General features: G+C 44.6%; 1 protein-coding gene and 1 pseudogene across 7 annotated transcripts in view; one reads left to right on the top strand and one right to left on the bottom strand.

Annotated features, from left to right (window-relative positions):
• LOC144510701 (inactive ubiquitin thioesterase OTULINL-like) overlaps nucleotides 1-27598 on the bottom strand; it is a 104154-nt gene that overhangs the window by 13845 nt on the left and 62711 nt on the right. For 6 of the 7 annotated variants that reach the window (XM_078240423.1, XM_078240433.1, XM_078240441.1 and 3 more), the window contains 5 exons: nucleotides 26658-26814; nucleotides 25521-25543; nucleotides 25329-25420; nucleotides 19504-19653; nucleotides 11295-11420 (listed from right to left, as the gene is read on the bottom strand). In XM_078240423.1, the coding sequence (XP_078096549.1) occupies nucleotides 11295-11420; nucleotides 19504-19653; nucleotides 25329-25420; nucleotides 25521-25543; nucleotides 26658-26814 (548 nt within the window). The remainder of the gene's footprint in view (nucleotides 1-11294; nucleotides 11421-19503; nucleotides 19654-25328; nucleotides 25421-25520; nucleotides 25544-26657; nucleotides 26815-27598) is intronic. The other variant, XM_078240479.1, reaches the window with a different exon arrangement.
• Nucleotides 15438-15920, top strand: LOC144510726 (RNA-binding protein 3 pseudogene; annotated as a pseudogene).

The raw sequence follows: 27598 nt of genomic DNA, 5'->3' as shown, positions 1-27598 counted from the left end.
GATCGGCTATGCTAAATTGCCTCTTAGTGTCAGGGGGACTAACTAGGGTAAATACACGGGGTTATGGGGATAGGGCCAGGGTGGGATTGTGATTGGTGCAGACTTGATGGGCTGAATCATAGAATGGGCCGAATCATAGAATCCTACAGTGCTGAAGGAGGTGGGCCTCCTGCTGCACTGTTGGATTCTATGAAATCGGAGCACCCAGAGGAAATCACACAGACACGAGGAGAACATGCAAATGAGTTGTGGAAAGAAGTACGGAAGAAGTTAGGTAGTAAAGACAGTCAAGTTGGGAGACCTCTAGCGACAGCAGGTTGTATGAAGTCATGTGAGTCTAAGAGGCAAGTTAGCCAAAAACAAAGAATTGCTGAAATGGAGAAACAATTGGAAGATGAAATTAGAAAGTGTGAGTTAAATGTCATACATATGACACAATTTCAGAGTCAATGTGAAAGGCTCAATCAGGATAAACAGTAAGCAGTAAGAGCACTGGATCCTGCAGACAGAGACCCATCATCTGACATGCAAGAATTCAGATTTGAAAGCCTCAGTGCAAATTCTGCATTAAAGCAAACAGGACAGCTGCCTTGTAGCAAACCACTTAAAATGTAAGGTGGAGATAGATAAATTAAAAGCAGCTTTAACTTACCAGAGGGGTAATCTGTACTTTTGAGGAAGGTAAGGAAGTTACAGGAGATGATGTTGATTAGGAAGGATCAGTAAGACGAGAAGCAGAATATAAGGGAATGAATGCCTTAAAAAACTCCCACCTCCGTATGTAGTTCCCAATGCCGACCGAACAGTACCCCACCAACAGGCAATCTTGCCTTAATAGAAAATGTTATGCCCATGAATCCAATAAATACCAGAGCACAGGGAGTAAGTAATCAAGTTATGTACACAACACCTTTCAAATCTACCCAATTAACTGAAACTGCGAAGTAATAAAATCATTTGAATGTGGGGATGATCCAGAGGATCTTTTTTCAAAGACGAGGCCAACAAAATACATTACATTGTTTAGATAACAATGAAGAGATAAAGTTGTTGCTTGCAACTTTAAGTCCTGCAGTATTATCAGTCCTGCCCCACCCCAAGACATGGGAGGAGGAACTGTTCCCAAAATGCAGGAGACCATCAGAAGTGCTGTAGGATCTAACAGAGGAGACCCCATAGAAAGCCCAAACAATTGTTGTCAAAGAAAGAGAGAACACCCACTGGGTTCACCTTCATAATATTTTTATCCCTGGAGTTGCACAAACTGCATTGGTAGCTCCTAATTTGGGATAACAGTTGCACACTTTAGTAAGCTGAACAAGGGAAAGGAAGTTGTGAACATTTTGACTCTGTAGATGCCAGTCACAGAGACATGGGTCTTAAGGTGCTTAATGAGAACAAGGGAAAAGGAAGCATAAGAAAAACTAAGCTTTAAACAGCAATGCAAAATGAACCCTATGCAAAGTCAGAGAAGAGAACCAGTTTGGAAAAATGAGGGTAGAGAAATAGAGGACATCCACCTGACACTGCACGATCATGCCCCGCTCTCCTCCCTTATTCACAGGGAAAAAAAAGTGACACAGACAGGCAGCGATCAGAAATTGTCTGTTATAATTGCAATTGCCCAGGGCATATTGCAAGAAATTGTGATGCCTCTAGGTGACTGTACCCATGTTTGGAACAGGCCAATACCCCAGAGATCGGGGGCCTGCCCTGCTGATACACATCATACACAATGAATCCCATGATAGATGATGGATTTACAGGGAGAGAAATCCCCATTCCCAAAGAGATGAATGGTATCAGGCCTCTCCAGAATGGGTGTGTAATGCTAAATGGGATAATGTGGGATGTCCAGTTATTGAAACTAGGTTAGGAGGCCACTCTATCAAATTTTTGTGGGGCACTGGAGGTTCTCTCACTACTTTCAACACATCCAAATGTTTGCAATTTAATTGGGAAATGCAAGAAAAATTTATTTTCAGTGGTTTTATGGGTCATTCAATGAAAGGAATCAACCCAAAGCCGTTAAACTTTATAGATGAAAATTTGCGATGTTCATATTCAGTTTTTTTGGTGAATTTATCACAAGAAGCCGAAAATATTTTTTGGGTCTGATCTGATATCAGAACTGAAATTGTTTTTTGATCCAGTAAACTGTTGTATATGGAGAAAGGGTAGAGAAAATACAGATCTCATTCCTGTGTGTGTGTATCAGGATAGAATTTGTTCAATTGGGAAACTGTAGGCTCAACCATTCAAGATGCCCAAGAGTAATGAATTCAGGCTGTTATTGATCGAAATCAGTTGGCCTTTGCCAGTCATAAACATGATTGTGGCCGTATGCTAGGGGAGGTTAGTATGGTGGAGGTTAGGTTGATTGGCCAGGTTAAAAAATTGCCCCTTAGAGTCCTGAGATGTGTAGGTTAGAGGGATTAGCAGGTAAAATATGTGGGGATAGGGCCTGGGTGGGATTGTGGTCGGTGCAGACTCGATGGGCCGAATGGCCTCCTTCTGCACTGTAGGGTTTCTATGATTCTATGAAACAGTATGGTTTTCTGAAATTAGTAGAATAGGATAAAGATAAGGTAATTGATAGTTTCCTTCATCAAGCAGTTCTCTGACCAGTTTCCTCGATTAATAACTCGCTAAATTGGCCAATTAAAAAACGAAATGGCTCATGGCACCTTACAATTGATTATAGAGAATCAAATAAATCTACTCCCTTTGTTACACCAATGGTAACTACTAGCCCCAAAACACTGATGAGGCAACCCCCAGAAACAAAATGTCTTGGACATGAGCAATGGCTTTTGGTCCATGCCTTTAGCCTATTGATGCACTAGCAATCAAGCAAAGACTAGTTTGTATGCAAGAACAAATAGGCTTTTATTAGCAAAAGACTTGGAGCACACCCATGCCGATGAACTGGTCCAGAGACTGAGGCAGGGGGTGGGGAGCAGTCACCTTTATACCTGGACCAGGGGGGGGAGGAGTCCCAGGCAGGGCCGGCAGGGGCATGTCCAGGCATGTCACACACACACACACAGGCAATAAGCTAACAGTGGTTTACCACATTCACCCCCTGCTTTTAAAAAAGAGTCCGGCTGGGGTGAGGTGGATGGAACGATATTTACAGAATTACAAATTTACAAATTTAGTCTCTCTAGGGGCTTGATCTGCCGCTGCGACCACCGTAGTGCCGGTTGTGGTGTCGGTTCCGGTGGCCGCGGTGTTGGTTCAGGCGCCAGGCCGTAGTCGCTCGAGTTGTCGGGTGCATGGTGGTCCTGGGGCTCAGGCGTGCTGTATACAGGGGTTGGGTGTGTGGGGTTGTGGGTCGTAGTGGTCCCAGGGGCACCTGCGGGTGCCAGGTCTCGAACAGAGATCGTGTCCTCCCACCCGTCGGGGTATGCCACATAGGCGTATTGGGGGTTGGCGTGGAGGAGTTGGACCCTTTCGACCAGGGGATCCGACTTATGGGTCCTCACGTGCTTCCGGAGCAGGACAGGGCCTGGGGACGTCAGCCACGACGGTAGTGAGGTCCCCGAGGAGGACTTTCTAGGGAAAACAAACATTCTTTCATGAGGGGTAGCATTGGTAGCTGTGCAACGGAGTGATCTAATCGAGTGTAGTGCATCAGGGAGGACCTCTTGCCAGTGGGTGACTGGAAGACCTTTAAATCTCAGAGCTCGTAAAACGGCCTTCCAGACTGTCGCGTTCTCCCTCTCTACCTGTCTGTTCCCCCTGGGGTTGTAGCTGGTGGTCCTACTCAAAGAACAAAGAACAATACAGCACAGGAACAGGCCCTTCGGTCCTCCAAGCCCGCGCTGCTCCCTGGTCCAAACTAGACCATTCTTTTGCATCCCTCCATTCCCACTCCGTTCATGTGGCTATCGAGATAAGTCTTAAACGTTCCCAGTGTGTCCGCCTCCACCACCTTGCCCGGCAGCGCATTCCAGGCCCCCACCACCCTCTGTGTAAAATATGTCCTTCTGATATCCGTGTTAAACCTCCCCCCCCCACCCTCACCTTGAACCTATGACCCCTCGTGAACATCACCACCGACCTGGGAAAAAGCTTCCCACCATTCACCCTATCTATGCCTTTCATAATTTTATACACCTCTATTAGGTCACCCCTCATCCTCCGTCTTTCCAGTGAGAACAACCCCAGTTTACCCAATCTCTCCTCATAACTAAGCCCTTCCATACCAGGCAACATCCTGGTAAACCTCCTCTGCACTCTCTCTAAAGCCTCCACGTCCTTCTGGTAGTGTGGCGACCAGAACTGGGCACAGTATTCCAAATGCGGCCGAACCAACGTTCTATACAACCGCAACATCAGACCCCAACTTCTATACTCTATGCCTCGTCCTATAAAGGCAAGCATGCCATGTGCCTTATTCACTACCTTCTCCACCTGTGCTGTCACCTTCAAGGGTCTGTGGACTTGCACACCCAGGTCCCTCTGCGTATCTACACCCTTTATGGTTCTTCCATTTATCGTATAGCTCCCCCCTACGTTAGTTCTACCAAAATGCATCACTTCGCATTTATCTGGATTGAACTCCATCTGCCATTTCTTTGCCCAAATTTCCAGCCTATCTATATCCTTCTGTAGCCTCTGACAATGTTCCTCACTATCTGCAAGTCCAGCCATTTTCGTGTCGTCCTCAAACTTACTGATCACCCCAGTTACACCTTCCTCCAGATCATTCATACTCGAGGCTATGCCTTTGGAGAACAGGTACTGTCGCAGCTCATCACTCATAAAAGGAGGATCCCCGGTCGCTATGGATATAGCTAGGGAAACCGAACAGGGTGAAGAGGCTGTGCAGGGCCCTGACGACCGTGGCCAAGGTCATATCCGGGCAGGGAATAGCGAAGGGAAAATGTGAATATTCGTCAATGACGTTGAGGAAGTATATGTTGCGGTCAGAAGAGGGGAGGGGGCCTTTGAAGTCGACGCTTAGGCGTTCGAAAGGCGGGTGGCCTTTATGAGGTGTGCTCTGTCTGGCCGATAGAAGTGCGGCTTGCCATCTGCGCAGACCTGGCAGTGTCTGGTTATAGACCTGACTTCCTCAATGGAGTAGGGCAGGTTACGGGCTTTCATGAAGTGAAAAGACCTGGTGACCCTCGGGTGGCAGAGGTCGTTGTGGAGAGTCTGCAATTGGTATATTTGTGCGCTGGCACATATTCCACGGGACAGGGCGTCTGGGGGCTCATTGAGCTTCCTGGGCCGGTATAAGATGTCGTAATTGTAGGTGGAAAGCTCGATTCTCCACCTCAATATTTTATCATTTTTGATCTTGCCCCGCTGCGTGTTGTTAAACATGAATGCAACTGACCGTTGGTCTTTGAGTAGGGTGAATCGTTTACCAGCTAAGTAGTGGCGCCAGTGCCGTACAGCTTCCACTATAGCTTGGGCCTCCTTTTCGACAGAGGAGTGTCGAATTTCAGGGCCTTGGAGGGTTCGTGAGAAGAAGGCCACGGGTCTGCCCGCCTGGTTAAGGATGGGGCTAGGGCGAAGTCAGACGCATCGCTCTTCACCTGGAATGGGATGGATTCGTCTACAGCGTACATAGTGGCCTTCGCGATGTCTGCTTTGATGCGGTCGAAGGCCAGGCAGGCCTCTGCCATCAGGGGAAAAGTGGTGGATTTGATGAGCAGACGGGCTTTATCCGCATTATTGGGGACCCACTGGGCGTAATTCGAGAAGAAGCCCAGGCATCTCCTCAGTGCTTTGAGGCTGGTGGGGAGGGGGAGTTCCAGGAGGGGACGCATGCGATCGGGATCGGGACCGATGACCCCGTTTTCCACAACACAACCAAGGATGGCGAGGCGGTGTGTGCGGAATACGCACTTCTCCTTATTATAGGTCAGATTTAGGAGTGTGGCGGTGTGGAGGAATTTGTGGAGGTTGGCGTCGTGGTCCTGCTGATCATGGCCGCAGATGGTGATGTTATCCAGGTACAGGAAGGTGGCCCACAGCCCGTTCTGGTCTACCATTCGGTCCATCTCACGCTGGAAAACCGAGACCCCATTGGTGACACCGAAGGGGACCCTAAGGAAGTGATAGAGGCGGCCATCCGCCTCGAAGGCAGTATATTGGCGGTCTTCCGGGCGGATAGGGAGCTGGTGGTATGCAGATTTTAAGTCGATGGTGGAGAACACCCGATATCGCGCAATCTGATTAACAATGTCAGATATGCGGGGAAGGGGGTACGCGTCCAGCTGCGTGTATCGGTTAAATGGTCTGACTGTAGTCAACGACCATGCGATGTTTCTCCCAGTCTTAACAACTACTACTTGGGCTCTCCAGGGGCTGGTACTGGCCTCAATGATCCCCTCCCCAAGGAGCCGTTGTACTTCGGACCTGATAAAAGCTCTGTCTCCAGCACTGTACCGTCTGCTCTTGGTGGCGATGGGCTTGCAATCGGGGGTGAGATTTTCAAACAGTGAGGGAGGGGCGACTTTAAGGGTCGAGAGGCTGCAGGTGGTGCGCGGTGGGCGATCTAAGAACTGCTGATTGCAAACGGAGAGCGGGGGAAAAGGCCCATTATACTCCATGGTGACGCTCTTAAGGTGACTCAGGAAATCTAGCCCCAGGAGTACGGCAGCGCAGAGTTGTGGCAGCACGAGGAGCCTGAAATTTTTGTATACTGTGCCCTGTACAGTCAGGGTCGCCACGCAGTACCCGAGGACATCCACCGAGTGGGACTTTGAAGCCATGAAGATCATTTGCTTCACTGGCAGTACTGAAAGGGCGTAGCGACTCACAGTGTTAGGGTGAATAAAGCTCTCCGTACTCCCACAGTCAAATAAACAGTTTGTAGTGCGACCGTTTACCTCGATGTCCATCATGGACCTGGCGAGTTGGTGAGGCCTGGACTGGTCCAGCGTAATCGAAGCCACCGTTGGATTTTGCAACGCGGCTGACGGCATCCAAGATGGCGGTCCGCACAGTTCACACGCGGCCGATGGCGTCCAAGATGGCGGCCCGCATGGCCCACACGCGGCTGAAGGCGTCCAAGATGGTGGCCCGCAAGGCTCACACGCGGCTGATGGCGTCCAAGATGGCGGCCCGCAAGGCTCACACGCAGCTGATGGCGTCCAAGATGGCGGCTTGCACGGCTCACACGCGGCTACCGGTGCCCAAGTGGCGGCCCCCGCGGGTCACACGCGGCGCTACTGGGCTTGGAGGTAGATTTCGCCCTGCATACCTTCACGTAATGGCCCTTCTTTCCACACCCGGAGCAGATCGCATCCTTCGCCGGGCAGCGTTGTTAGGCGTGCTTCCGCAGGCCGCAGAAGTAGCACTTCGGGCCTCCAGAGACTGCCGCAGCGGTCGGGTCATTGGTGGGACGTGGCGTGGCGTAGGCCTGTGACCCTCCCGAGTACAGAGGTGGCGGCGACCGCGGTGTCCACGATGCGCCCCCGTGGTCGAGGGTGTAGGCCTCGAGATTACGGAAGGCCACCTCTAACGAGTCGGTAAGCGCCACAGTCTTTTGTAGGTCCAGCCCACCCTGTTCCAGCAGTCGTTGTCGGATATAGTTTGACCCGATACCCGTGACATAGGCATCTCTGATTAAGTCCTCAGTGCTTTGGGCGGCTGTTACGGCCTTGCAGTTGCAGGCCCTGCCAAGTGCTCGCAACGCACGCAGGAATTGATCGCCCGATTCTCCTGGCTGTTGTCTGCGAGTAGCCAGAAGATGTCTGGCATAGATTACATTAGTCTGTTTGTTGTACTGGCCTTTTAAAAGTTCGATCGCATCCTTGTAAGTTTCAACGTCTCTAATCATCGAGAATACTTGATCGCTTACCCGGGCGTGGAGCACGTGTAGCTTGTCGGTTTCGGTCCGGACGACGGAGGAGGAGGTGAGGAAAGTTTAGAAACAGCGCAGCCAGTGATCGAAGCTGTTGGAGGCTCCTGCAGCTTGAGGATCCAATTCAAGTTTATCGGGCTTTAGTATCTGCTCCATCCCAAAACTTTTGCTAATAAAATTGATGCACTATCAATCAAGCAAAGACTAGTTTGTATGCAAGAACAAATAGGCTTTTATTAGCAAAAGACTTGGAGCACACCCATGCCGATGAACTGGTCCAGAGACTGAGGCAGGGGGTGGGGAGCAGTCACCTTTATACCTGGACCAGGGGGGGGAGGAGTCCCAGGCAGGGCCGGCAGGGACGTGTCCAGGCATGTCACACACACACAGGCAATAAGCTAACAGTGGTTTACCACACCTATGATTTTCAGTGTAAATTTGCCTCTACTTTCCAAGGTCAGCAGTACAAGTGGACCTGCTTCCTGCAGGGATTCCATAATTCACCCTCTGTTTTTCATCAGCGTTTGGCTAATGGCCTCAAAGAATTCTGAAAGCCAGAATATGTAATACACTATGTGGATGGCTTGTTATTACAGACTGAGACCATTGAAGAACACCTTCAATTGTTAGATGAATTATTGAAGCTTTTGATATCTCTTGGTTTGAAAGTCAACCCAAAAAAGACACATGTAATGAAATTTAAAGTCACATATTTGGGTACTTTATGAAATACGTAAAGAAAGAACTTGACCAGCATAGAAAAGACAGTATTTGGAAGCTATCACTCCCTAGGATGTGAGGTCCTTAAGATCATTTTTAGGGCTGGTGGGCTACTCTAGGAATCACTTTGATGGATTTGTCACAAAGGTAGCTCCTTTGTCTGAACTTTTAAAGAAGCATGTTGGGTGGCAGTGGATGCCTGAGCGCACACACAGGCAATTACAGAGTGAAACAAGCTCTTGCCAAGGCTCCAGCTTTACAGGTATCTCATCCAGAATCTCCTTTTGCGCTGGAGTTAGCAGCAGCTACCACTACAGTTTCTACCATTTTGCTGCAGGAGCCACCCATAAATGGGAAGTGATAAAGAACTTAAGTCGAATACAAGGGCAGCATGGAGGCACTGCTGTCTCTCAGTGCTGGGGACCCACGTTCAATTCCGGCCTTGGGTGTCTGTCTGTGTGGAGGTTGCATGTTCTTCCCGTGTCTGCGTGGATTTCCAATGGGTGCTCCGGATTCCTCCCACAGTCTAAAGATGTGCAGGTTAGGTTGATTGGCCATACTAAATTGTCATTTTAGTGTTCCAAGATGTGTAGGTTAGGGGGATTAGTGAGACAAATACATGGGGTTATGGGGATAGGGTGGGATGCACTATCAGAGAATCAGTGCAGACTCGATGGGCCAAATGGCCTCCTTCTGTACTGTAGGGATTCTATGATTAATTTATTTGCATACAAAGAGAATTTTATGAGAAGGAAGTAATTATTTAAATATGAAAAAGAGAACTGGGAATATCCATGCAGCAAAGAAAATATATGCAACAAATGCATCACGGAATTGTTATGGTGGAGAAGTAGACTACTTGATCCATTCTGCCTGCATTGTGTCATACTGCATTCTACCTGTAAGTTTAAAGAGATTCTCACTTTTACACGCTGCCTTTTTCGGATTCAATTTATAGGATGGGATTTTCCGTGCAACCCACCCTTGTTTTGCGGTAGCAGGGGTGGCCCGCCATTGACTGGTGGCGGTATCTTTTGGTCCCGCTGTTGTCAACACAGTTTTCCATTGAATGCGCTTCTCACCGCCGGAAAGCCTGCGATGGGGGTATGCCATCAGCAGAAGCCAGCATGAACTGGCAAGAGTGCCAGAAGATTGCAGTGTTGAACTCACCCAAGACCGGAGTGGAGGACTCCCATTTTCACACTTTAATGGCACTCAGAATCTTTGGGGAAAATTCCACCCATTATCCAACTGGTGAGATTGCAGAGTTCTGAGTTGCAAAGGGATCTGGGTGTCCTAATGCATGATTCACAGAAGGCTAATATACAGGTACAGCAAGTAATTTTAAAGTTAATAGAATGCTATAATTTATTGTGACGGGAATTGATTACAAAAATAGAGAGGTTGTTGTGGTCAGAGGGCCAACTATAACAATGATTAAAGCAATAATAATGGCAATATTATCTGTAAGAGCAGTTGTGACAATGAAAGTCAGGCATGCTGGGATTTTTGCTCAAATTAAAATTAAAACAGATGCATGTCAAAAAGCTGTTGCAGTGAGTCATGACCTGGCCTATGAGCTGTGACCTTACACTTCCTGTGTTGATCAAATAAGGATAGTTGTTTGGACAATGCTATCATTGGCTGAGTGCCAGAGAACTTTCTGGAAGATGGGGAAAGTTTGGGGATAAAGACATGTATTTCAGCCTTTATCCTCAGTGAGAACTCAAGACCCACCATCACAAGTGTGCCCTGAAGTAACATCTTCAGAGAAGACAAAGACCCACATGGAAAAATCTACACTGGAAGCAGCCCGGCCAGCTTGTTCAAGAAACGGGGAGTATTTGTTTCAGTTAAAAGTTAAAGTTAAAGATTTAAATGTTCAGTGAAAGAGTTAAAGTGTTGCAACTAGTGCAAATTTTGAGGTTTGGTACCTAGAGCTACCAAAATAAATAAATGAGAGTTTAAGTGAATTTGAGTCAACTTATGTCCTTTGGTTTATTATACTAAACTAAGCACCGAGAAAGAGATTTAAGTTTAAAGCCAGATAATATTAAGCTTCAGTTGTACATGGCATTGGTGAGACATCTGGAGTATTGTGTACAATATTGGTCACCTTCTTTAAGGAAAGATTAAAATGTGTTAGAAGCAGTTCAGAGAATGTTTACTAGACTAATACCAGGAATGGGCGGGTCTTGTGAGGCAAGATTGGAGGGGCTAGGTTTGTATCCACTAACTTTAGAAGAGCAAGAGGTGACTTGATCAAAATCTTTTCGATCCTGAGGGGTAGTGACAGGGTGGATATGGAGTGGATATTTCCTCTTGTCAGAGAATCTAGAACTAAGGGTCATTGTTTAAAAATAAGTGGCCATATTTAAAACAGATGAGAAGAATTTTTGTCTCTTATAGAGGGCCATAAGTCTCTGGAACTCACTTTCTCAAAAAGCAGTGGAAGCAGAGTCTTTGAATATTTTTCAGGCAGAGCTAGATAGATTTTTGATTAACAAGGCATGAAAGGTAATCGGGGGTCAGCAGGAATGTGGGGGTGAAGCTACAAGCAGATCAACCAAGATCATATTGAATGGCAGAGAGGCTCAAGGGGCCAAGTGGCTACTCCTGCTCCTAATTTGCATGTTTGTATAATTGATTTGTTGTAAACCATTTTGAACATGAAAAGCACCTCCTTCCTTTCTTTGATGACTCTATTGCCGACTTTTGGGTAATCTTTATTTGCACACAAACACTTTACCTGCTCTTTAAACAATTCCAGGTACTTGCGTAATTTTCCAAATACATTATTCCCAGTATATTTCTCAGGACCAAAACTGTATTGCTGTACCCAGTTGCAGCCTTGTGTAAATATTTTTTCAGGAATCTAGAAATGGAGTTAAACAAAAAAAATTCACTTTTTTTTAAACATTTCAACTATCAGTCAAATATTTTAAGACAGTGCAGGAGTAATGTTTAAAATAAAATATCAGTTATCAAAATAGTTATACAGAAAATTATATCACAAATGGGACTTAATGGATCATACCTCATAAATCATAGAATCATAGAATCCCTACAGTAAGGAGGCAGCCATTCCACCCATCGAGTCTGTACTGACCACAATCCCACCGGGCCCTATTCCCATAACCCCACAGATTTACCCTGCTATTCCCCCTGACACTAGGGTCAATTTTGCACGGCCAATCAACCTAACCTGCACATTGTTGGACTGTGGGAGGAAACCAGAGCACCCGGAGGAAACTCACGCTGACATGGGGAGAAAGTGTAAACTCCACACAGACAGTGACCCGAGGCCAGTAGTGAATCTGGGCCCCTGGCGCTGTGAGGCAGCAGTACTACCCACTGTGCCACCATGCCGCCCTTCCAATATTTATAATATTATCAGCCAGGATTAAAAATACATTCAGTGTTTGACCTCTGCTCTGAAAGCACTCGGGTTCCTATTCCACTTTGTGGGAGTTGATAGTAATGTCACCACAGCACTGCAAATTCCAAGTTCTTCATATATAAAAGATTTTATGCTGATTATGTTTAAAAACATGTTTTATCTTATTTAATGTAGTTGACTGCCAACACATATCTCAGATCACCAAAGACAATGGGTGTAAACAAACTTCAGCCAATTGGGCAGAATTTGTTTTGTGTGTCAGAGTATTGGGAAAGATACTGAATCGGTTCAGTGCACCAACATACTTGCATCACAATACAAAGCACAATCATGAATCAGCATTTTGACTCTTCCGACATTCAAACTGCATCATGGCAGAACATTCCCAGCAGAGCTCCTGGACCAGTCTCTGACAAGCCTATAAAGACCAATCCCTGATAATACTAAAAGCACCTTTATAAACAACACTAGCCAATTACAAATTACATCTCTTACAATTTGTTAATTACTTGTTCAAGTTGATTCGTGTTACCAAGTCAGGTAAATGAAGATCATCAATCTGAAACACGAACTCTATTTCTTTCTCCATAGGTGATGCCAGACCTATCATGTGTTTCTAACATTTTGTGCTTTTACCCCAAGGTGATACATAGTTATGTATAGTGCACCATATTCAACTGTGATTTTCTAATATGTGGTGGCAGCCACTGATATTCCCTACTGTGGCTAAACGGGCCACTTAAAATGGCGATTTATAAAGCACTCTGGGACAATTGGGCAAGAGCTAAAACATCAGGCAGCAGCCTAAAAGACAGAAATAAACAGACTGCAACTCAGACGACTGAATACACAACAAATTGGCGACTGGTGGGACATCGACAAGAAGTAAATTTGTTGCTCCGATATCGAATCCCACAGAACCTGGAGGTTCCCACAGTCCGATCAACTCCCTACCCCTTGTCGTTGAATATAGAATGGCAGGAAACAGCACAGAGACAGAGAAGTGTCCCATATGGGAAACAAAAATCAGGGAATGTATTAAGAACAAAGGGTGGCCCCTATGGGCAGAATCTTGAACCAATACTGAGACGGGACCGGGATCCCTAGGGCAGAAGTATTGGGATGATCTGAGGAAAGTTCAGGGAAAACGGGCAGGCAAATGTGAGAAAGCGACTGCCATTGTGAGCTGCTTGGAACAGAAAAGGAATTAAACACAGTTTGTAAGGAACTGGAGAAATCGAAGCGGGCACAGGAGGAAAAGGAGGAGGAGGTTAAGAAACTAAAGGAACAGCAGCAGGAGAGGACAGAGCAAATAAGAGCCGAAAAGTTCAGAGGGAGATGAATTAAAGAGAACCAACCAGGCAAATTTATTACATCTGGGCAATTTTCAGACCCAGTATGAGAGAGCCTACCAAGACACCCAGCGCGCTGTCTTGGTGAAAGGTGAAGCCGAGCAGGCAGTAGCACGATTGGAAGCTAAGTGCGTCGATCTGCAGGCGGCAATAAAAGCCAGTAAGGAACAGAGACAGGAAACCGCTGACCACTCCAAATGCCAGCAAGAAATTTCACGGCTGGAATCCCTATTATCGGTTCAAAACGGATTTATGTGAACCTTCGGAACAGTAGAGGAAGAGGAGATAGAGGATGCAGATTGGGGAGAGTTAAAGGAGAATGCTAAACTTCACGTTACGCGAACTGAGGATTGTGGTCCACCATGTTGTACCTGTTAATTCTCAGATACTTTCAACCAGTTTACTTACTCCAAGGTTTTACCCCGGTGCCCTTATTTGCAAGATGGACAAAGGACAAACACAAGTAAAGGTTCAACAAGTTTGTTAATAATAACACTATTAACCCTTAAATTACCCACATAAAACAAGAGGATAGCCCAGCAGATTCAAGTATACTACCCGTAAAGATGGTTTGGTTGAACTGCAGGCTCAATTCTCTGAGTCCCTCTGGTCCATCGTCACGAAGGTGAGTCTCGATGGCCGCTTCTTCCTTCCTTCCTTCTCTGGTCAGTCTTCCGAATGGTCACGGCCGTCTCTCCTGCCAAGTCTTCGCTGCAGTGTGTCTGAAAATGTGTCCCTTTATCACCCAGCCTGCTTGCCTTTCCAAAAACTTCTCTGGCTTCCGGCCAATGAGGTCCCAGGAGGGGGTTCCAATACCCAGTGGGTTTCTTGATGTCTGTCTGACAGGACACCAGGGTCCGCCCCCCCAGGTGTCCATCTCCATGTTGTTGAACTTGTTACCAGATAAGGTATCTACAGGAACTCTTGGTGACAGAAAGTCTGGCTCGATCTGCGCTTCTAACAATAGGCCGATGCATTTCAATGAGGTGCCATGATCTCCTGCCAAGTCTCAAGTAGAGTGTAACGACCGTTGATGGGTGGTTGATGGGTCAGGCGCAGACATGTTTGTGTATTTGTACAATTGGCCTGCCTGAGGTTTGACTGTGTTTGATTTCAATATGCCCAATTCTTTAATTCAGGATATTCAATTTTATCAGCCTTAAAACTAGGCCCTGTTTATATCACCACAACCACCATCTTTCCCAGGGGAAGTCATGCCGCCAGATTCACCTCCAGTACCAATGCACCTAGTGACGACTGAACGTCGGGTAGGAGAGTCTCAGGGCCCAGCTATTACATACACGACCTCGTTTACGGTGGCACAATTGGCTGAAATCGCAAATAAAATCACAACCTTTGAGCCATAGTTTCTTTGAGGACTTTTGGGCAGCAAAAGATATTGCATGGGCTAGATGCAAGGGAAGAAGTGAAACTGATAGTCATGTGCTTAAGCAAGTCTGTACGGTCTACCCTGCCAGCCCCTCAAAATGTTGGGGAAGGAACCTTAAACGAGATCAAGGAAGCGATATTGACCGCGGTAGGGTTTAATAAAGGGGATCCTGTGGATGGGTTAAATAAATGTAGACAGAGGAAAGGGGAACATACGACTGCCTTTGCTGGTCGTTTACGGATCCACTTCATGGGAGTATATGGGGAATTAGATCGGGCTAGATTAAATAAGGCTGATTCATCCAAATGGGCGAGGACATTAGTCTCGCACACCACAGAGGAAGGCAAGAAAGCCTGCACTAATTTTGACCCCGCAGAATGAAGTATGGGTTCTCCGACGGTTAGCTCCAGTCTGGGAACAGGAAGTTCAGGGACCCCCAATGTCACGGTCAGATAGGGAAGCGAGAATGCTTCCGATGAGGGCTAGCCAGAGTCCAGTATGGAGGAACAAGGGTATAGAGGATCACCAACACCAGAGAGGTACAGCTCCACCTTATTCATCAGCCCCGGGGAGAGATATAGGGACATGTTTTAATTGCGGGCAGCCAGGACATTTCGAAATTCAAACTCCGAGATTGTAGGAGACTCCCACCACCATATACACGGTCCCTGAGACCACCAGAACCATCAGCTCCACCAGTTAGGCCAGCTCCTAGAGCTTCACACACAAGTGCGCAGCAATCCCGCCACCATGACTGAAGAAGGAGGAAAGTTGTTTGTTGGCAGCCTGAACGTTGGCACAGACAAGCAGTCCCTGGAAGAGGTTTTCTCCAAGTACGGGCAGATCTCTGAGGTGAAAGTGATGAAAGACAAAGACACCATGGTGTCCTGCGGTTTCAGCTTCATCACTTTCAAAAACCCAGAGGACACCAAGGAAGCGCTGCAGGCGATGAACGGAAAATCCCTCGATGGGCGCCAGATCCGGGTGGGTCATGCCAAGAAAAGGTCTGGAGGCGGCTCTGGGTATGGTCGAGACGCCTACAGTAACAGTGGCCGCAGGAGAGGAGGAGGAGGTGGCTATTGGGATAGTGACAGGAGCGGCGGCTCTAGCGGCAGAGGCTGGTATGATACAGAAGACCTGGATAGCTATTCGGGTGGGTACAAGGGCCAAGGTGGATACTACTACGGTGGTAGTGATGGTTACGAAGGCCGCTCATACAGGGACTATGACTGATCAAAGCAAGTGAAGCATTTCTGCCAGATTCAGGATCAACCTCCCACCTTGTTCCTAAAATGGAACCGCAGAAAGCAGTATCTGAAGAAATTTGATTTGCCTGTATGTTAGAACCATAGAACCTTAGAAAATTACAGCTCAGAAAAGGCCTTTTGGCCCTTCGTGTCTGTGCCGAACAATTTTTTGCCTAGTCCCACTGACCTGCACTTGGACCATATCCCTCCACACCCCTCTCATCCATGAACCCATCCAAGTTTTTCTTAACTGTTAAAAGCATTTATCACTTTATCCGGCAGCTCATTCCACACTCCCACCATTCTCTGCGTGAAGAAGCCCCCCCTAATATTCCCTTTAAACTTTTCTCCTTTCACCCTTAACCCATACCCTCTGGTTTTTTTCTCCCCTAGCCTCAGCGGAAAAAGCCTGCTTGCATTCACTCTATCTATACCCATTAAAATCTTATACACCTCTATCAAATCTCCCCTTGTTCTTCTACGCTCCAGGGAATAAAGTCCCAACCTATTCAATCTCACTCTGTAACTCAGCTTCTCAAGTCCCGGCAACATCCTTGTGAACCTTCTCTGCACTCTTTCAACCTTATTTACATCCTTCCTGTAACTAGGTGATGAAAACTGTACACAATACTCTAAATTCGGCCTCACCAATGCCTTATATAACCTTACCATAACACTCCAACTTTTATACTCGATACTCTGATTTATAAAGGCCAATGTACCAAAGGCACTCTTTACAACCCTATCCACCTGTGACGTCACTTTTAGGGAATTCTGTACCTGTATTCCCAGATCCCTCTGTTCAACTGCACTCTTCAGAGTCCTACCATTTACCCTGTACGTTCTACTTTGGTTTGTCCTTCCAAAGTGCAATATCTCACACTTGTCTGCGTTAAATTCCATTTGCCATTTTTCAGCCCATTTTTCTAGTTGGTCCAAATCCCTCTACAAGCTTTGAAAACCTTCCTCACTGTCCACTAGACCTCCAATCTTTGTATCATCAGCAAATTTGCTGATCCAATTTACCACATTATCATCCAGATCATTGTTATAGATGACAAACAACAATGGACCCAACACCAATCCCTGAGGCACACCACTAGTCACAGGCCTCCACTCAGAGAAGCAATCCTCCACAACCACTCTCTGGCTTCTTCCATTGAGCCAGTGTCTTATCCAATTTACTACCTCTCCATGTATACCCAGCGACTGAACCTTCCTAACTAACCTCCCATGGGGGACCTTGTCAAAGGCCTTGCTGAAATCCAGGTAGACAACATCCACCGCCTTCCCTGCATCCACTTTCCTGGTAACAATGTTAAAATGCTAGAAAACCATTTTTACTATGATTAACTTGTTATCCAGTTGTTGACTCGGTTAACCCGTTATGAGGATTGAATATTTCATTTTTTTAAAAGCCGCGTGGCTTTTAATGAATTTAAATGTCTTCACTTGGAAAATTGCATGGAACGTCTGTCGAGGGATTGAGACCGCAAGTTGAATATTGCCAGCAATGTACCCAGTTACTTTTGAGTCATTTCCTTTGCCACTGAAAAGTAATGAAAGATCTCCCTACACAGCAGCCTTTCCATGTAACTTATTACAAGACTCTTTGAAAGCAAACTGATGGTCTTGTGTTTTAAAACTCATTTCTTGAAAAGTGAATACTGATTTTTAAAAATCAAATGTCATTTGTTATACTTTCATCAGCTGGCATGGTCCTTTGAACAGAAGGGAGTCAAATCTTTTGCCAGTGGCTTATCTGAATATAATGCAGCTTCAGAAAAAAAAAGGGGGGGATGGACAGTTTAAATACATGTACATACATCAAATATTAGACGCGATAACAGCAGAAATTACACTGATTTCCTCAGGATGACGACAAAAATGCAACCTACAATCTACCTCATCGGACTCATCATCAGGATAAGCACACAGGACACCCCAAGCAAGATGAACTTTTCGTATCCCGGCTATTTGTGGTTTGACACAACGACAAGACGTGGGGTCCGCCCTTGAATCACGGTCCCCTCTAATTCATTAGCATAATGTTTACAGAGAACACACCGGATTGCACTTTGCACTGATGGATAATAGTGGACAGCTGAAAATCATAATATCGGATTGTACCCTGGACTCGCGAATACTTATTATAATGTTTTTTTTTTAATGTTTGGTTGTTTGTAATTGGCTTATTATAATTTTAGATTGTGTTGTTATTTGTAATTAATGGTTAACAGCAGAATGTTTGCCGTCTGTAGCTTCTGGAATGTAAATATGCTGTACGGATGTACTACTTCTGTACATGCCAATGCTTGGGCCTTGCTTGACTGTTGAGTGACTGGGGAATTCCTGACAGATATTGTCCTGAGTTTGTGTTCAGGATCAACAGGAGGGACTGTGGCCAAACGGGCCACCTAAAATGGCGATTTATAAAGCATTCTGGGACAATTGGGAAATAACTAAAACAGCAGGCTGCTGCCTAAAAGATAGAGATAAACAGGCTGCAGCTCAGATAACTGAATACACAGGATATGGGCCCTCTCCAGGACAAAAGGGACCTTCTGGTCAAACTGGGTTGTTTACCAGATATAGGGCAGCTTAACCCCTTAATTGGGGCGGAGGTATGTGTCCTACATGCCCCTAGCACCTACAGACATGGCCGTTGGGGACACACCCAGAGATTGGTGTGGCAGCACCCGATTAGACTTTATCGATCAGGGTGATCAAGTCCCAATCGATTGATTGGCAATGGCCAAAAGGGATGCAAAAACCAACGGGGTATAAAGAGTGCTGCGCAACCAAGAATCTCTCTCTCTCTCCCTCTCTGACCTCACGAATGAGCTACAGCAACGGTGACCATCGCCAGCAACGACCAGCACGAGGAGAGCCACCACAACCGAGAAAGAAGGAAGACCAGAGCCAGAGTGCCAGACCAGACCAAAGAACCAGACTACGCAGAGGACTACAGAGACCAGTGCACAGATAAAGGCCAATATCTGCCTGGGTACTTGCCAGTCACGCAAAGTTAAGTCAAGGTCTAGTATTGGACTTGAACTTTAGTATTTCTGTAAGATAACTTACTGTTGGTTGGGTGGGTGATTATTGATTGTGTGTTTAAATAAATACTGTTGTACTAACAAGAAGTTTATTCACAGTTCTTTGTTCACTGTATAAGGGTTAAAACAGACTGTGCGGCAGGCACAACACTACCGAATCAGAGTTCTCTGAAACTTTAGTCCCAATACTGCTAAGAAGGGGGGACTGCAATAGTGACAGATGGAAGTAAAGAAGCAGGAGATAGAATATAATTTGATATTGGGGATAACACAACACAACAATCAAATTCCCCCACAGTAGAAATGTGGTGTATTCCAAATAAAAACAACATTGAACAAGAAACTGTTTTAGCATCATGTAGGTTTCCCAAAGGCTGCATGAAATGTAACAATCTTTTTGCATACATACAAAATGGGGGAAAAATGCATTAGACAACCCTTCAGTGCTTCAACAGATTGACTGCAACAATTACGCACTTGCCTGCACATAGTTTACAAACATCAAGTTACCTTTGATATATCCTGTTCCCTCATCCATGGTGGAAGAGGTATACCCTGGCAGAGAATTTGAAATAAAACTGCCCTTAATGCACAGTAGTTATCTCCTCTGATATTTCGCAAATTCTTAATGTTATGCGCCAAATAAATATCTTCATAAGCCTAGAACACAGAAACAAATTCATAAACAATTTACAAATCAACAACTAATAGTTTAATTCCTAATCAGGTTTAATACTTGCATTTTTATATTGAGCATTAACATACTTCACATTAATACTAAACATCATATTCTGGATTTAACAGTGTTAAATCAATGTATAATATTTACCATATTAAGGAATTTGAAAATGTATATTGATAACATTACACATTTATAAATGAGTAAGAAGTTCTTGACTTTCTGGGTCAGTTTAACTCAGTTGGCTGGACAGCTGATTAGTGGTGCAGAGCAACGCCAACAGTGCGGGCTCAATTCCTGTACCAGCTGAGGTTATTCATGAAGGCCATCTTCTCAACCTTGCCCCTCACCTGAGATGTGGTGATCCTCAGATCAAATCACCACCAGTCAGTTCTCCCCTTCAAAGGGGAGAACAGCCTAAGGTCATCTGGGATTATGGTGACTTTATTCTCCTCACTTTATAATGATCATAAATTACTGTTCACATAGGTCACATCTAATATTCACGTCAGTTGTTTTTTCCATGTATATGTCACACCGCGACCAACAGCACAATCATTTCTGATCATTTGCGCCTCCACATCTTACATACTTGTTTGATACATTCACTCAGAGAATCATTGGGGAAGTCTTAATGTTTAGAAAGCAATTTGTTTTATTAACAGGATACTTAATGGAGGGAGAGCTTTGTTTGTGTAGTTCCCCTCTTGCGAGGGTTTCTTCAAAGACATCAGCAAGCAACATTGCACCCATTGTGTTATCTGCCCTAGGGAACTAATGCAATCAAGCAAAGTAGCACCATGTGAGCAAACTCTTGCCCTATAACTTTAGGATGGGTGTGAAGACAAAACAACTTTTTTTTTTCAACCGGTTCCGTTTGTTATGTGGAAAACTGCAGAGACTGTGTAAGAAAGATGCTGTCTTACATCTGCATGTCCTTCGCATCAGCATTTTTAACTATAAATTGCTTTGTCCATACCTATAATAGGAAACATGTAGGGAAACTTGTCATGCTGTAATTACATTCTTCAGCCAGTAGTTGCATTGCGGTACAGCACCTCTGTCATGCTGCAATTATGCAACAGAGGTAGTTTATATTATTGTACAGGAGCAGCATTGCCTTCCATTTTCAAATTTAAACAGTCAGAAATTGAAAATCCAGCAAGTCCTGAAAGTAATTTTCAGGCCAGTGATAGGAATGGGGATGGAAAAATCAGGGGCCTGTTGGTGGGGGCTTAAGAAGAGATTAAATAAAAGTGGGTTGATATAATTTTTAAAAATGCTGGATAAACTCAACAGGTCTGGCAGCACCCGTGATGAGAGACAGAGTTAATGTTTCAATCTAAATAATCCTGGCTTGATGGTGATAGTTGGGGAAATAAAAAGAGACCTAGTCATAGATTCATAGAGTTCAGAAAATGCACTTCGGCCCATTGAGTCTGCACCAACAATAACTACCACTAAAGGCACTCTAATCCCATTTTCCTGCACTTGTCCCTTATCCTTGATTGTTATGATATTTCAAGTGCTCATCCAAATATCTTTTAAATGTTGTAAGGTTTCCAGCCTCCACTATCTTTCCTGGCAGTCCATTCCAGATTTCCACCATTGTCTGAGTGTTTTTTTCCTCAAATCCCCTCGAATCTCCTGCCCCTTACCCTAAAACTATGCCTTCTCGTGATTGACCCCTCAACCAAGGGGAAACAACTGCTCCTTACTCACCCTGCCATACTCCTCATAATCTTGTATATAGAACATAGAACATTACAGCGCAGTACAGGCCCTTCGGCCCTCGATGTTGCGCCGACTTGTGAAACCAATCTAAAGGCGGCACGGTAGCACAGTGGTTAGCACTGCTGCTTCACAGCTCCAGGGACCTGGGTTCGATTCCCGGCTTGGGTCACTGTCTGTGTGGAGTTTGCACATTCTCCTCGTGTCTGCGTGGGTTTCCTCCGGGTGCTCCGGTTTCCTCCCACAGTCCAGGTTAGGTTGATTGGCCATGCTAAAATTGCCCCTTAGTGTCCTGAGATGTGTAAGTTAGAGGGATTAGCGGGTAAATATGTAGGGATATGGGCGTAGGGCCTGGGTGGGATTGTGGTCGGTGCAGACTCGATGGGCCGAATGACCTCCTTCTGCACTGTAGGTTTTCTATGATTTCTTCTATGATTTCTAAAGCCCATCTAACCTACACTACTCCAATATCATCCATATGTTTATCCAATGACCATTTAAATGCCCTTAATGTTGGCACGTCCACTACTGCTGCAGGCAGGGCATTCCACGCCCTTACCACTCTCTGAATGAAGAACCTACCTCTGACATCTGTCCTATATCTATCACCCCTCAATTTAAAGCTATGTCCCCTCGTGCTAGCTATCACCATCCGAGACTCGATGGACAAGAGCTGATGCAAAGAGGGATAGCCAAACTAGTTTAAACGCCTCCCAACAGCATTGGCAAACCTACCTGGAAGGATGTAGGCCCCAATGTGATTCAGGTACAGACCATCCCATTTGTACATGTCCCACCTTCCCCAAACATGGTTCCATTGATCAAGGAATCTAAAACCCTCCCACTTGCATCAACTCTTGAGCCACACATTCATCTGCCCTATTTTCCTATTTCTATACTCGCTCACACGTGACACCGGGAGTAATCTAGAGATTACAACCATTGAGGTCCTGCTTTTTAATCTACTGCCTAGCTTCCTGAATTCTTGATGCAAGATCTCATTCCTCACTTTGCCCATATCATTGATAGAAACATGGACCATGACTTCTAACTCATCACCCTCCCCTTGCAGGATGCCCTGCAGCCATTTGGTGACATTCCTGACCCTGGCACCAGGGAGGCAACACCCCATCCTGGAGTCACATCTTTGACCACAGAAATGCCTGTCTGATCGCCTGACTAAAGAATCCCCTCGTACTATTGCTCTTCCTTTCTTCTCCCTTCCCCCCCTGTTTAGTCAAGCAGCCTGTGGTGCCAGAAGCTTGGCTCTGACTTCACATCTCTGAGGTACCAGCACTCTCATCAGCTTCCAAAATGAATACCAATTTGTGATCAGGACTCCAAGGGGCTCCTGCATTCTTGCCTGTTCTTTCTGGACTGTTTAGTGGTCACCCATTCCCTTCTTTTCTCTAGTCCCTTGAGCTGCGGCGTGACCACCTCCTCAAATGTGCTATCCATGTAACACTCAGCCTCTCAAGTGCACCATGGTATCTCCAGCCGCTGCTCAAGTTCCGAAACCCAAAGCTCCAGCTTCTGCAGCTGGGAGCACTTCCTGCAAATGTGGTCATCTAGGACACTGGTGGTGTCCAAGATTCCCCACACGTGACAAGCCACATATTCCACTTGACTGTCCTCACCAGACATGTCACGGAGACTCCTCAGACAGGAATTTGGATTAAGCGACAAGTGTAAAGGCGCTTACCTCCCGGAACCGCCATGTCCCCACCTCAATGAACATGCTGGATTTCCTTTAAAATTGGTTAATGGTTACAGCACAGTCGGGAGCCATTCAGCCCATCATGTTGGTGCAGGCTCTCTGCAGGAGCAACTCACCTCGTTCCACTCCCTTGTCTTTTCTCCATATCCCAACTTTTTTCTTCAGATAATAATCTTTTAAAAGCCATAATTGAATCTGCCTCCATCACATTCTCAGAATACAGATTCCAGATTCTAACAACTCACCGCATCCTCTTGTTGCCAATTACCTTAAATCAGTGTCCTAAGGTTCTTGATCCTTTCTCTGTAACTCAGTAAACACAGCCAAACACAGCCAACTAGAGTTAAAGTTGAAATACCAAACAATAATGAGCTTTTTAGCCTCATTGTAATAATTAAAGTTCCAATCTACTTCCTTGGAACTGCTTGGTCACCCACCCATCCTCCAGCCTCAGTTGAAGCCAGAAGTACTCATGTTGGAGCTGGTAGGTGGGTCTGCAAAACAAATTCCTGAAACTTTAATTCCCAGCCAACCCAAATCCAGCCTTTTTTTAGGTTAAAATTCAAGTCCTCAACTTTTGCCCACTAACTCCTCCTTCAATAGGAAAAATTGAAGAAACTGACTGTTCACATCTTGTTTTCCTTGACAAAATGTAGGGAGAAAAAATCCTAATAGGTTAGAAAAGATTTTAAATCATTAAATATTAAGACACTGACAGAATTACTAGCATTGAGATAAATGATTTTAAATCAGACCTATAAGCTAACAAGGGAGCAGTCTGCATACATATGAAATGCAGGAAGAAATTTAAATAAGTGATGATTTAAGACATTCATGTTGATATTTTGAATATATTAAATTACTTTATAAATGTATTTAATAAAAATCATTGCTCGCTTTGGCCAAGGGCAGATTGCTGCGAAAGCATGATGGCAAAAGGAAAAAGCCACATCCGAATAACGAAACCTTGGAAATATGTAAGTTTTATCAGTAGAGTTTCTAATGGTGGAACATTCAGGGCAACTTCATAAATAGGATTAATTCATTGTGCAGATATGATGGATGCATGCCCGGACGTGGGATCATGTGTTAGTCTGATTTGGCAGTGACCTGGAAGGGACTGTGAGGGAATGTTAACTTTGAACTTAATGGCCAAGCATCTGGTTGCTAAGGGACACAGAATGTTGAGTTAGCCAAAATGGGAGAATACACCCGAATTTTACGAACTAATGAAATACCATTATGCCAGAAGGTAAAGTGCAATTGACTGGAGTTTATGACAGGTATTATTGTTGATTTATGTATATTGAAGATGATTGATTCAAAGCTAATGAATATTGATATATCTGATAAGAAGAGTATAATAGATCTTTCCTAATCACTGTACATCAGAATTCATCGGAGAGGTCTAGCTACTCTATGTTTGGAGGAGCCTCGACCCTTTGGTGACTTCTCCCAGCGGCCGCTGGTCAAATAAAAGATACATCCTTAAACTGAGACACTGGCTTTAAGAGTTTTGTATTGTCTGAAGTTTCAGTGCAAACTCCACTAACACAAAGGAAAGGTATAACCAATTAAAGTTTATTTATTAGTGTCGCAAGTAGGTTTACATTAACACTGCAATGAAGTTACTGTGAAAATCCCCTAATTGTCAAACTCCAGCAGCAGTTCCAGTACACTGAGGAAGAACTTAACATAGCCAATGCACCTAACCAGCATGTCTATAAGACTGGGGGAGGAAACCGGAGCACCTGGAGGAAACCCACGCAGACAGAGGGAGAACGTGCAAACTCCACACAGACAGTGACCCAAGCTGGGAATCGAACCCGAGTCCTTGGCACTGTGACGCAACAGTGCTAACCACTGTGCCTTTTACTTAGGCAAGCAAGAGAAATTTACTGTCTAGATATTATGTACTGGATAATGCAAAATTAATTATCGGTATTAATCCACTTTTAAAGATGAGCTGACAATCTCAGTTGAGCTATCTGACGAAAGCTCTGAGTGGATGAGGAAAACTAAACAGTAAAGAATTTGGAAAATAGAATGCAGAATTAAATACTACATATATTTTAACAATGACATTGAGGACAATCTGCGACTGAGAGTTTGTTGTGTTATGTTGGAACTATCCATTTACCTTCAGAAGTAAACACAACACTACTTTATAATGGGTGTTTCAACAGTTATAATTTGCCTTATTTTTACCATTCTCATCTGTTCAGCTTGTTTGGTCTCTCCCTTCCATTCATTTTCTCCATATTCCAAAACATCTGTCAAAGGACCAACAGCAATGTTCTCTGAGCCAAAACAAGGCACAAAAATATTATTCCACTGCTTAATTTACGGAATAAAATCAATGTGAAAATAATAAATGATTCAGGAAAAAACATCTCTTACTTTTGTTTCTTGTCCTAAATAGCCTGTAACGGTAAAATGAGGAGAAAAGTCAAGTTTCAAAAAGTATATACATTCACCATTATTTCAGATCAATTCAAACTTACAATACAATGGTACCTATGAGCGCCAAGTGAAGTCATGCAATTAAGCTCACAATTTCTTAACATGGCAAGTTTCTGAACTCTGCTAACAAATGGCATACCCGAAATGAAGGAAGTGGGTTAAAGAGCTAACACCCATTCTGACTCCACCAAGAGGTATAAAGCATAGCATAGAGGCTTTATAAATATAGAATTCCAAAACTCATAACCGCTCATTAAAAATTAGTGAAGGCTTGTGAAAAATATTTTGGTGCAGTGAATATGTGACTAGGCATTCCAACTAAATAATTTTTTAAAATATGGATATTTGCAACATAGAGAACCTCCTCAAAAACCCATGACAATATGCAAGATAACAGTCAGCTTACTGCTTTTATATTTAGTTTTATCCATCAAAGATCAGACTAAATGCTGTAAAAATTGTTAGTAAATTATGTAAAAATGATGAGAACTCTTTTTTGGTGGCGGCACAGTTTTTATTTAATGATCCAAGTACTCAACCACTAGTACAATCATGCTAAACTGATGAATCAATTCATAAATTTTTAAAATTGTTTTAAGATAGACAAATGGGCAGCATTTCTGTTACAATCTATCAGCACAAATCATTTATTTGTTTTCCAAAAGGCTTAAGGGAATTATTTTGAACAAAACATACTGGTCTTAACTTTATCTTCCTTAAATAACACTATATACTGATGCCCAAGATTGGTAGTCATTGGAACGTGAAAGTAAGTTTAAAGCAACAAACTTACTCAAGTTACTATTGTCATCAACCATCGTAACGGGAGATTGGCATGGTTTCAAGCAAGGTGTGTTGAATTTGGGAACAAGAGAGGTATGCAGAACTACACATCAATGACTTTCAGGAGCTGACACAACAGGATTACTAGATAACCTAGAGGAGCGACTGTAAAAAAGATACAGATAGCTAACCCCACCTGGACGAGGGAAAGGGAGAAAAGAAAGATTATAGAGAGAACAGCAGAACAGTTGGACTTGTGAAAAGAAAGCTGATAAAAATCAGTAGACTTACCATTTTAGAAGATTTCCTACCAAAGTGTAAGGTCTTCTGATAAACCATGGACTCAACATTATTGCTATTATTCCAATGATGAATGGACTCTGAAGTTTTTTCCAGGTAGAATCTATGATCCAGGAGACCATTTCTCTCGAGTTGTTCAGTTTTGCTTCTGTGAAGAGAAAATAACCAACTTTACTCAACATAAGGGAGCAAATGCATCATGCAAAAGCTTCCGGTTCAGCGTAATTTTAAATGAAGGAGGAAAGAAAATTCATTTTCATTTACATGGCAATTTTCATGTCCTCAGAATGCTCAAAGTTGTGCTCCATGGAATTACTTTTGTTACTATGCAGCAGATCATTTGCAAATAAAATTCCCAATAGCAATGAGACAAATGACCGGATAATCTGTTTCCTGGTGTGTGTGGTTGAGAGATAAACATTGGCAAGGAAAACTGGCCCTTCTTCAAATTGTGCCATGAGATCCTTCATATTCACCCAGGAAGACAGACAAGGGCTCAGTTTAACATATTATCTGAAAGACAGCACTTCCAACATTTCTGTGAGGGAGAGCTGCAATGTCAGCTTGTGTCCTGACATCCTCACGCAGGGCTTCACATCATATCTTTAAAAATACATAAAGACAGGAGCAGGAGTAGGCCATTCAGCGCTTTGAACCTGCTCTGCCATTCAAGATGATCATGGCCAATCCTCTATCTCAAAGCCATACTCCCGCGCTCTCCCCATATCCCCTCGAGTCCAGAAATCTATTTCCTTCTTATGTATTCGGTGATTTGGCCTCGACAGCCTTCTGTGGTAGAGAATTCCAAAGGTTCACCACCCTCTGCATGAACAAATTACTCCTTACCTCAGCACTAAATGGCCTTCCCTGTATCCCCAGACTCCTTGTTCTAGACCCCACCCCCTCTCACAGCTAGAGGAAACATCTCTGCG

This window comes from Mustelus asterias, chromosome 2 (genome assembly GCF_964213995.1).
Source record: "Mustelus asterias chromosome 2, sMusAst1.hap1.1, whole genome shotgun sequence".
NCBI classification, from domain to species: Eukaryota; Metazoa; Chordata; class Chondrichthyes; order Carcharhiniformes; family Triakidae; genus Mustelus; species Mustelus asterias.
This window is presented reverse-complemented; position numbering and strand designations above follow the sequence as displayed.